Genomic DNA, 10,978 nt, shown 5'->3' with positions numbered 1-10,978 from the left:
TCCTAGAATCGTCTGGGCCTTTTCCCAGCAGCCTCCACACTATCCGGCCTGCAGTTAACCTTTCTCGTCATCCATTATATCAAAGCCTGAGAGAATGCCACCCAGCTGCCTACTCTAGGTGGTGGCTGCCCTGTCTTTAGATAGTCATCTCAAACTCATCATTTGCATCAGTCTGGAGAAGAAAGGGATGTAGTGCTCGTTGCCCAAGCCTGCAAGCTGTTGGTGATGCTGGATATCAGGCATCAGCAGCATGATATGCTCTGTGGTGGACTGTTCTATTGGGCAAGGCACCACAGCCTCTACTTGGGCAGGTTTCACAATGTCTTTAAGTTGCACTTCCTCAAAACTTTTCTGCTACTCCCTAAATTCAATCTTCACAGGGCCTGACAAGTTTGAAGTGGCATTGGCAGCAAGGGTCTCGGTGTCTGCAGGCTTCTTGCCCTGACACTTTGCAAGGTTCAAGAGCAGCTCCTGCAGCTCTTCCTTCTTATCCCTCTTCTCCTGGGACAGCTGGTTGACACATTCATCTTTCTCCTTATACAGCTCATCCAGGACGGCCATCTGTTCTTTATAGAGAACTATGGACTCTTCAGTGGTGCTGATGTGTTCTGACAGCTGCCTGCATCGATGTTGGAAGTCATCCACCTGACTCTGGAAGTTCATCAGGCAGGTTGTGGGAGGAAGCAGATTTTCAGCTTATTCTTGGGTACCTGTGTGTCCTGCCATGGTTCCAGCTCTTGGGGAAGAGGGCCTGTTGCTCCAGCTTTGTCTGGCACTGGGCTGCCAGGTTGGCCAGGCATCTGCATTGGGCCTGCTGCTCCTGCAGCTGCTTGCTGAGTTTTATCTTTTTTGATTCAGCAACTAATAGTGCTTTAAGGTAAGAATCCCTCATGGTTTGTGGGTTGGCTACATTCTCTGGGGTAGTCATGTCAGGTGGAGTTGCCTCCTCACCTTTTTCTTCTTCATGGCTCACTCTTTCACTTTCCCTAGGGGAAGCCAGGACGCTCTTCTGGGCCTGCAGTTGCTCCATCTGTTGTCTAGTTGTTTCCAGGCACTTCAGAGTGTCCTATAACTTTTGAGACACCATCTGGTCCTCCAACTTGATTTGCACTTGCTTCAGCCGCTCCAGCAGCTGGGTCTGCCTCCTAGGTGCTGCTTCAGGGTCTCCTTCTCTGAGTTCGGCTGCTGATTGGAGGCCATGTGCTGATCACAGGTGGCTCTGAGCTCCTGCAGCTGGGCCAGGTACTGGTCATGAAGCTCCTGCAGATCCTGAGCCAGTTGGCTCTCTATCTCAGCCATGTCTTTCCACTCTTCTAACTTCTCTTGCTGTTCCAGCTTCTCCTGAAGATGTTTCTTCATCTGCTGCTCTGAGTTCAGGATGCTGGTGAGCTTCTCCTTCTCACCACTCACCCTGTGGAAAGCATCCTGCAGCTGGCCCAGCTGATTTTTCAGCTCTGTAAGATGCACCTGAGTGCATCTTATGGTCTCATGTTCCTTTTTCATTGTCTTGAGGATCTTCCGCAGATTCTCAGCATGCTGATCCTGTTCCTTGGCCTTCTTCTCCAGTCTCCACAGCTGCTCCTACTGCTCCAGGTTCTGGAGACTGAGGCTCTAGTTTTCCTGTACCTGGATGTGAAGTTGTTGCTCCAGGTTCTTTAATTCCTGCATCTGGTAGGTCTGAGCCTGTAGCTGCTGCTCAGCCTGAGATGATCCTGCAGCTTCTTTTGTTCAAGGATAGCACTACCACTTGAGCCACAGCTCTACTTCCAGCTCTTTTGAGAATTTATTGAAGAGTCTCATGGGCTTTTCTGTCTGGGCTGGCTCTGAACTGTAATCATCAAATCTTAGCCTTCTGAATAGCTAGAATTACAGGCAGGAGCCACTGGCACCTGGCTCAGTCATTTCTTTAAGGAGCACTGGCTCCTTTGCTTGAGTAGGGCATTAGGTGTTTTTTGGTTTTTTTTGTAAAGTTTTTTATAATAAAAGAATTCAACAGTGCAAATATCCATTCTGTTTTTTTTTTTTTTTTTGGGTCCGGTTGTGGGGCCTGAACTCTGGGCCTGGACGCTGTCCCTCAGCTCTTCAGCTCAAGGCTAGCGCTCTACCACTTGAGCCACAGTGCCACTTCCGGCTTTTTTCTTTTTGCTTACATGGTGCTGAGGAATCGAACCCAGGGCCTCAGGCTTGCAAGGCAAGCGCTCTACCACTGAGCCAACTTCCCAGCCCCAAATATCCATTCTTTCATAGGTTTACACCATATAAGTTAAAATCAATCAGAAAATGTTCAATATGGGATCTACACAATATAACAAATAATACAGGACCTAATAAATCTATATTTCACTATTTTCAGAATCTAAGCTTTTACTGTATTACGTATCCAAGCATCTCTGTAAGTCAAGCTATTAAGCTTTATAGCTAATATTTTCTAAAGAACACCACTTTAAAAGAACTTATATTTTGAAGCTGACACAAACTGGTAGTCTCTCCTGAACCATGTGCAGAAAACTCATTGTATTATCCCCTAAGGTAATAGGCACTCCCCAAATGGAACAATACACATTCACCCAAGTACAATGTTATCTTTCCCCATCCAAAAATTATGCAATGAAATAAGACCTGTCAACCACAGCTGACTTAGTTTCAGGAAAACAGCATTAGAGAATTGTAACTACGTTACTTTCCTAGTCTCACCTTCAGTCATTAGCAGGTGTTTTGTAGGCCACCATGCTATTCACTTTATGGATGGTGGTAGTAAAGGAACTGAGACGGACTTCCTCAGAATTTGTAATGAACTGCGGACCTGACTCCTCCCACTTTTCAGGTACAACCAAATCTTTGTATGTATAAATCAGCAAATCAAATGAGCAAGCAACTTCTAAGAGGGGCAGGAATGTCACTGTTGCTGTGATCTGTCTGATCACTGAACGGATTTCATCTTGGATAGCTTTCTGAGACTTTTCTCTGGGAGCACTGTCGTCTTTTGCAGTCTTGTCACACTCAATATCAAACTGCCATCTTTCAAGGACCTCACCACTTTCAATATTTGAGATGACCACCACCAGTCTCTGGACAGAACACTTGTACAACCAATCTTTCAGGTGTTCTACCACACTGTTAAGATACTTTATGAGCTCAGGATCAGTAGTTATAATCAAGGTGAGTCCATATTTCTGCACTCGAGTGAAGGTTTCATATGGATATATGCCACGCTGATATAAAATGCTGTTGATGCCAAAGGAGAAGAACTCGGCCACGATTTCCGCACTCCCACGCAGGGTGATGCCTTGCTCCTGGGAGAACTGCAGTGCCATGGTGAGGTCCCTGCCAACAGAGACCCCGGCACACTGGCACTCCGCTGGTCACGACCACAGCGGGCACCCGGCACTTGCCCGCCACTGCCATTAGGTTTTTTTTTTTTTTGGTTGGTCATGGGGCTTGAACTCTGGGCCTGGGCGCTGTCCCTCAGCTCTTCAGCTCAAGGCGAGCGCTCTACCACTTGATCTACAGCGCCACTTCCGGTTTTCTGGTGGTTTATTGGAGATAGGAGTCTCACAGTCTCTCCTGCCCAGCCTGGCTTTGAACCACGATCCTCAGATCTCAGCCTCCTGAGTAGCTAGGATTACAGGCGTGAGCCACCAGCACCCGGCTTAGGTATTTTTATGGCTACTGGCCTGGCATTTCTGAATCCCTTCAAGGGACAAAAGTGGATCGTGTGTTTGTGTGTGTGTGTGTGTGCGTGCGTGTGTATATGCATATACTAATGCATGTTTGTTGGGCAACCCTGAATTCTCACTACAGATATCCCTCCATCCTTCCCTCTTGTTTTCCCCTAACTTCCCTGTCTAAAAGAGCCTGGCTTCGGTCAGCTGTTGGTACTTACTTCCTGTGTAACCTTGATGTCTACCCTACATTTCCAGAGTTGCTAACCGGTTCCCCTGGACTGTAAGTTCCCTGGAAGAGGCTGTGTCCACATGCATCTCCTCTGTATTCCTCCTTCCCCACAACCTGTCACAGGCTGTGTTGTAGGGCAGATGGTCCCAGGAGCTGTCAATCCACTTACAGACAGAAGACACTTTTTCGATAAGCAAATTCCTAAGCCTTGATTTAGGAACAGGAATCAGGAAAGCTCTTTAAGTAGCTCTGGCTTTGCTCTGTTACAATCAGGCCTGGTGTCCACTGAGGGCCATGGCTCCTCTGTGCTCTGTGCTCAGAGCTGAGCAAGGACTTCCAGTAACGGAGGTGGGAGGAAATTTGGGGGTTTCTACCTCAATGTGGATTATTCCATGGGCTTCCAGACCCCCATCCCTGCCAGCTGCTCCCCACTGTGACTGTGAACTCATAGTCACAAGCAGCTTAGAACCCCCGGCTGTTGGATAGTGCAGGCTAGGTACACCACACAGGCGCAGCCCATGGTCAGAGCGGCCTTAGGTCAAGGGGGATTGTGGAAGATACACACCTGGGAAAGAGACTGGAGGACAGACTGATGCCTCGTTTCATTCTCCTTGTGAACCGACGGTGTAATAGAGAAAATGGAGTCTCCCTTCCCTCAGTCAGGTATGCCAAGGGAACACAGGAATCTGGCCAAGCTGCACAGAGTCTGATGTCAGGTTGGTAAGCTTGGGACCGGGCAGGGACGTGGCAGGAGAGCGATGGGGACCGGGCCCTGGCCCATCTCAGGGCTGTCTGGGTCATGGCCGGGGCTTGGCAGCCTGGAGCGCAGCTGCTAGGAATAAGGGTAGATTATTGGCTCGCACGTGGCGTGGACGGCAGGGGAGGGGTGGAGTGGTGTCGGGCTGGAGGTTCACTGGGCGTGGGGCGGGGCACGTACGCCGTGAGGTGAGGGGGCGTGGTGCTTCAGCACGTGGTGAGGCGGAGCAGAGGCGTGGGCCGGAGGCGGAGCCTGGCACGTGGCAGGGCGCGCAAGCGCAGTGCTCTCAAGGCAGGGCCTAGTCAGCGACGACGGCGGCGCCATGGAGAAGGTGAACTGGCGGTTGGTGGCCGCCGCGTTTGCGGGCGTTGCGCTGGCCCTGGAGGCACTGCCCTCGCTGGTGCGTTGGTTGCGGGCCGGGCGGCAGCCGCGGCACGAGGTGCTCTTCTTCCCGTCGCAGGTGACCTGCACCGAGGCCCTGCTGCAGGCCCCGGGCGCGGCGCCGGCCCGGTCCCCGGCCGACTGCCCGTGCAGCCTCCCGCACAGCGAGAGCTCGCTGAGCCGCCTGCTGCGGGCCCTGCTGTCGGCCCGCTCCAGCCTCGAGCTCTGCCTCTTCGCCTTCTCCAGCCCGCAGCTGGGCCGCGCCGTGCAGCTCTTGCACCAGCGCGGGGTGCGCGTGCGCGTCATCACCGACTGCGACTACATGGCCCTCAATGGCTCGCAGATCGGCCTGCTGCGCAAGGCGGGTAAGTGGAGGCTGGGTCAGGGCAGCCAGCCTGGCCCGGGGCCACCAGTAGTTCCTTGTGAGCGAGTGTGGGCAGCACGGTTGAACCCGGAGAAACTTGAGTCTGCCTCCCAGGCAGATCTGGCCAAGATGGCCGGACTCTGAGCAGGGTCTCCTGTCCCGCCCCAGCGTTCACATGGAGGCAGGTGGTGCCTCTTAAATTCCCACTTGTTCTTATGGCCTGGCAGTGGGCTTGTGAACTACCTGGGGACGCTTGTGCCTGGGTAGAAGTGAGGAAGCACCGGCCGGCAGTTTGGGAACTTGGCAGCCTCAGGTGATGATGGCTCAGGAAATAAGAGATTGAAGCTTAAAAGCAAGTCGTTGGTAGCTCCTGCCTGAGAGTTGGGATTCCAACTTTCCACCAGGAAAGTCCTCGAGACCCTACCTTTAGTTAATTAGCAGGAATCTGGACTGGAGGCATGGCTCAAGTGGTAATGTGCTAACTTAGCAAGCAAAGCAAGACTTTGAAGCCCTGAGTTCCAACCCCAGTTATGGGGCCCGAGGAGCAATTCTGGTGGATAGCTAGCAGAGACCTTAAGCCTTATTGCCACCCATTAGAAAGTGAGTTAAGCCAGGGTTTGGCTTCAGCTGGGGGAAAGGAGGAAGTTGTTCACAGATGCACTAGCGAATCTCATGCTGGGTTCTGAAAATGCATAATACTTATCAACTAAAAAGTGGACATGACTGTACATGGGGTGCAGACAGAAGGAAGCAGGCAGTATGAAACAACCCATGTCCTCAATCTGTGGATTCTCAATCCTTCTACCACATGGCACAGGCAGGCGTGTTCTGCAGTCTGCATGTTAGCACCGAATACGGCATAAAGCTTGGGTATCTCTATGGCCCAGGCACCTGCGGAAAACAGCACACTCATCTATCTGACCTGGTATTCTGGCATCCATAGTGGCTTTGATGCTGAGAGCCCTTGAGAGGTGTCTAGGCTGCAGTGTAGTCTGACTGCAGCATCTCACCAGCCTGGGATATCAAGTCCCCTCAGGGAGCAGGCTCCCTTAACCCTGGATGGCACTAGTCTTTGCCCTAAGCAGTGCATACTCTTGGGGTTTACATATTGGCGTTTTTGTTTCCCTCTTAGTGGCAGTTCCCAGAGTTCTGTCTGTAGATCATTTTGGTGGGATTGGGGAGATATGTGGGTGACCTCTGGCACAAACAACTTCATTTGATTAGCTTTTGGAGATTCACAAAAATCTCAGGTCTGGAAAGAATCAAACTCCCACTGAAGGCTGGATACTCTGCCAATGAGTCCTGCCTGCTACCTCTTGGATGACTTCTAGATTGTCCTTCAACTCAACAGGAACATTGTGTGCCTGTATCTGCTAGGGCTGTATCCAAGTGGTAGGTACACAAGTCCCTATGCATAAGCACACAAATCACAAAGATCTGAAAGATTCACAGGAGATGCTGGTGTGGAAGAAAGCATGGTGGCCAGGATACTACCCAGAGCCATTGTCTTAATTTGATTGAATGCAGTGGAACAAGAGGCTTTTTTGGGGGGAGGGTAGTGAGGAGGGGGGAACGGCAAGTGGAAATGTCCCAGTGATAAGCTGATGTTGAAGGATAGCAAGAGGTCCTCTGTGGCTGAAGTTGGGAGCAGCCAAAGGTGCTCAGAGGTCTATGGTGCCTGCATGTAGGACTTCTGTGAGGTCATTGAAAGATGCTCTGAAGTTATAGCTGACAAGATTCACTGGTGGCACTGGTTGCTCACACCAGTAATCCTAGTTATGCAGGAGGCTGAGATCTGAGGATCATGTTTTAAAGCCAGCCTGGGTAGGAAAGTTCATGGGACTCTTTTTTTTGGGGGGGGGCAGTCGTGGGGTCTGAACTCTGGACCTGGGCACTGTCTCTCAGCTCTTTAGTTCAAGGCGAGCGCTCTACCACTTGAGCCACAGCGCCACTTCTGGGTTTTTTTCTTTTTTCTTTTGTGGTGCTGAGGAATCGAACCTAGGGCCTCATGCATGCAAGGCAAGCGCTCTACCACTGAGCCACCTTCCCAGCCCTTCATGGGACTCTTATCTCCAATTAACTACTAGAAAACAAGAAGTAGTGTTGTGGCTTAAATGGTAGAGCACCAGCCTTGAGCAAAAGAGCTCAGGGATGGGGCTGGGAAGGTGGCTCAGTAGTAGAGTGCTTGCCTTGCATGCCTGAGGCCCTGGGTTCGACTCCTCAGCACCACATAAGCAAAAAGAAAAAAGCCGGAAGTGGCACTGTGGCTCAAGTGGTAGAGCGCTAACCTTGAGCTGAAGAGCTGAGGGACAGCGCCCAGGCCCAGAGTTCAGGCCCCACAACCGGACCCAAAAAAAAAAAAAAAAAGAGCTCAGGGACAGTGCCCAGATCCCGAGTTCAAGCCCTATGACCTGCCAAAAAAAAGTGGGAGGGAAAGGAAGTGTTAGATGGATCCCAAGGTAGGGCTTCAAGGATGACATCCACATATGTTAGTAATTGTCAGTGTACTTCTAGAAGCTACATGCAACACACACACCTTTCAGCCTTCTTCATTGTTCATCTGAAATCCAATCTCTCTCACTTGGAAATCCTGTGGTTCTAGTGGATGAGTCTGGCAGCCCTATTTCAAAGTTCCCGCTTTCAACTCTTATTTTTTTATTTTTTATGTGTCAGTCGTGGGGCCTGAACTCTGGGCCTGGCGCTGTCCTTCAGCTCTTCAGCTCAAGGGGAGCGCTCTACCACTTGAGCCACAGTGCCACTTCCAGCTTTTTCTGCTTATGTAGTACTGAGGAATCGAACCCAGGGCCTCATGCATGCAAGGCAAGCACTCTACCACTGAGCCACCTTCCCAATCCCTCGACTCTTCTGTAAGGTTGGTCTCATTCTATGAGTGGCAGCAATTACGAGCTTTGTTCCTGCCAGGGAATGGGAAAGCTGGGAACGAAAGCAAAGCAGCTGAGGGCTTTCATAGCAGTTTACTTAGCATTCTAAAGCCCTGGGTTCCATCTGCAGCACTGTAACAACCCTATATGCCTCCCCCCATCCTTGACATATGCATAAAATAAGAGGCAAAAGCCAGGGTCTAGGTTAGGGTGACAGGCTGCAATAGAGGGACAGTGAGGCATCTAGGAAGTTCTGGCTGCAATTCTTGTTCCCGTCCTATCTAGTCCTCTCTGTGTTCTTCAGCTTGTCCTTTCCAAGCCCAAACGAGAGTGGAAAAGTTAGGTAGATGCTGCCCAGTTTGGACACAAGGCGCAGCAGGGGGTGGTAGGGTGGTTATTCCTCAGAGGAAAGAGTGCACTGTTGCCCATGGCCCCTGCTCTCCATGTCCCTGTGGCCCTTCCATGCTCTGCCTTCTCCCTGGTTTCAGCAGATGACCAGCAAGCTTCCCTGGTGGCTAGCTGGAAACAGCAGCATTAATGGCCCTGTGGCCATGTGTGGCCGGTGTTGTAAGAAGCTGCCTTGCCCTGCAGGTATCCAGGTGCGGCACGACCAGGACTTGGGCTACATGCATCACAAATTCGCCATCGTGGACAAAAAGGTTCTCATCACTGGTTCCCTCAACTGGACCACACAAGCCATCCAGAACAACCGAGAGAATGTCCTGATCATGGAGGATGCGGAGTACGTGAGGCTGTTCCTGGAGGAATTTGAGCGCATCTGGGAAGAGTTTGATCCTACCAAGTATAGCTTTTTCCCCCAAAAAAAGCGAAGTTGCTAAAGCTATGTGTTCACCTGGGTTGGAGCTGAAGGGGGAAGGGGCTAGAGCCTGTGCTGCCCACTGCCTGGGCTAGCCACTCAGCTGTACTCCAAGCTCTCCAGGCTAGAAAATGGCTAGCCTGAAACTGGCTCCTTCAAGTACTCAACTGACTGAGAACTCAGGATTGAAAGGGAAGTTTCTGTTGACGGAGCAGTTGATTAGCACCAAGTCAGTCTCCCCCACAGCCCAGTATAGGTTGCTCAGAATTTGCTGGTCCTTATCCTGCAGTGGTCCCCAAAGTTTTGACAGGGGTTCTCCAGGGCCGAACACTCCCTGTCCCCCGAACTGTTTCACTTCTATTTTAGTCTCCCTCTGCCTCTTTGGACAGGCCTTTCCTGCTGAGGCTGGGACTCCTGTTGTTAGCTCCTGGCTGGTGGGGACAGGAAGCCAGGAAAGAGGAGCCTTCTCCCTAGGATGGGCGTTTCCTGGCACAAACGGGTGTGTGTGTGTGTTTGTGTGTGTGCGCGCGCGTGTGCTTGTGCGTATGCATGTGCATGTGCGGTGCGTGCATGAGTGCGTGCTCGCTTCACCCTCAGCCTAGTCCCTAGAATGCTGTGCAAGGGAGGCTGTAGGTAGTCAGAAGCTGGGTCCATTTCCACATTGTGCTTTTAATAGTTAACCCCATCACGTTCAAGGTAAATCTGTGTACTTAGAAGTGAGCTCACCCTTAACACCTATGGACACAGCTGTTTCCTGCTTATCAATGGGTCAGGAGATGCCCCCTTAGGGAGGAAGCATGGGAGTAGAGGCTGTGGGTTGTATGTTATATTCTCAGCTCAGGACTGGTGTTCCCAGGTCCCGAGCGGAAAAGTGTCTCACTTGTTTGTGAATGTTTCAACTTCCTTTTGTCAAGCACACATAAGGGCAGGTAGCACAGTTGGTATCTGAAGCTCAGTTTTGCCTTTGCTCATGTTGTGTGCGCTTGCGCTGTGTGGCCTTCTTGAGGCTGAGTGGATGCCGTCTCTCCCCAGCTCACAGCTCAGCACCACGTGCGTTTCTTTTTATGGTACTGGTGCATAAACTTGGGGTCTTGCGCATGGTTCCCTTTTTAATATTACCTTTGACTTAGTGTTAGGCAAGTAAACTGGAATTAAAAAAAAATAATCGATGGAAGCTGTAAAGTGTAATGTACCCAGAAGTGGTCACATGGGGTGTTCCTCTCAGTGTTATGTTTTGGAAGGAGGGCAGAGGACATCATAAGAGGATGACTTGTGGGTGGCTAGTACATCTGAATAAATGCTTTTCTGGAAAGTGAGTGTGCCTGTCCCTGCCGTCAACTGCTGTGTCCCAACCACTCTTATTTTGGCAGCACTAGGGCTTGAATTCAGAGCCTAGCATTTCTTGCAACAGGAGTTGTAAGACTTGGCTACACATTCAACGATTTAGACAGCAGCAGTCAAACAGCAACAAGACTGAGGTATTACCTGTGTACCTCCTGGATTGTTTTGTCAAAATGTCCCAGTTGCTTTGGGACTATTTTGGAAACTTAGGAGATAGGAAGTGTGATCCTAGCCCAGCGCCGGTGCCTCACGCCTGTAATCTTAGCTACTGTACTCAGGAGGCTGAGATCTGAGGATCACGGTTCAAAGCCAGCCCAGGCAGGAAAAGTCCATGAGACTCTTATCTCCAATAAACCACTCCGAAAACCAGAAGTGGTACTGTGGCTCAAGTGGTAGAGCGCTAGCCTTGAGCTGAAGAGCTCAGGGACAGCGTCCAGGCCCAGAGTTCACGCCCCATGACCAAAAACAAAATAACAAAAACGTGTGATCCTAGCCATTTCTTCCTGCTTACTTCCCTGACCTGGGATGTTGTGAATATGTGA

At 50.8% G+C, this 10,978-nt stretch overlaps 1 protein-coding gene and 1 pseudogene across 3 annotated transcripts; one reads left to right on the top strand and one right to left on the bottom strand.

The window, feature by feature from the left end:
- Positions 1–2,490: 2,490 nt before the first annotated feature.
- On the bottom strand, positions 2,491–3,314 carry LOC105985764 (annotated as a pseudogene). Its single transcript, XR_001175068.1, has one exon. The product of XR_001175068.1 is annotated as a mitotic spindle assembly checkpoint protein MAD2A pseudogene (transcript).
- Positions 3,315–4,973: 1,659 nt separating this feature from the next.
- On the top strand, positions 4,974–9,124 carry Pld6 (phospholipase D family, member 6). Of its 2 annotated transcripts, none has more exons than XM_013016413.1 (2): positions 4,974–5,397; positions 8,870–9,124. In XM_013016413.1, the coding sequence occupies exons 1-2, from the start codon at positions 4,974–4,976 to the stop codon at positions 9,115–9,117; spliced, it is 672 nt and encodes a 223-aa protein (XP_012871867.1). In that variant the 3' UTR covers positions 9,118–9,124. The 2 variants fall into 2 exon arrangements, with proteins under 2 accessions (XP_012871867.1, XP_012871868.1); XM_013016414.1 differs by having other exon boundaries at positions 4,974–5,393; positions 8,870–9,107.
- Positions 9,125–10,978: the final 1,854 nt, after the last annotated feature.

Source organism: Dipodomys ordii, unplaced genomic scaffold, assembly GCF_000151885.1.
Source record: "Dipodomys ordii isolate 6190 unplaced genomic scaffold, Dord_2.0 Scaffold31, whole genome shotgun sequence".
NCBI classification, from domain to species: Eukaryota; Metazoa; Chordata; class Mammalia; order Rodentia; family Heteromyidae; genus Dipodomys; species Dipodomys ordii.
The sequence above is the reverse complement of the archived record's forward strand: the minus strand, read 5'-3'. Positions and strand labels throughout refer to the sequence as shown.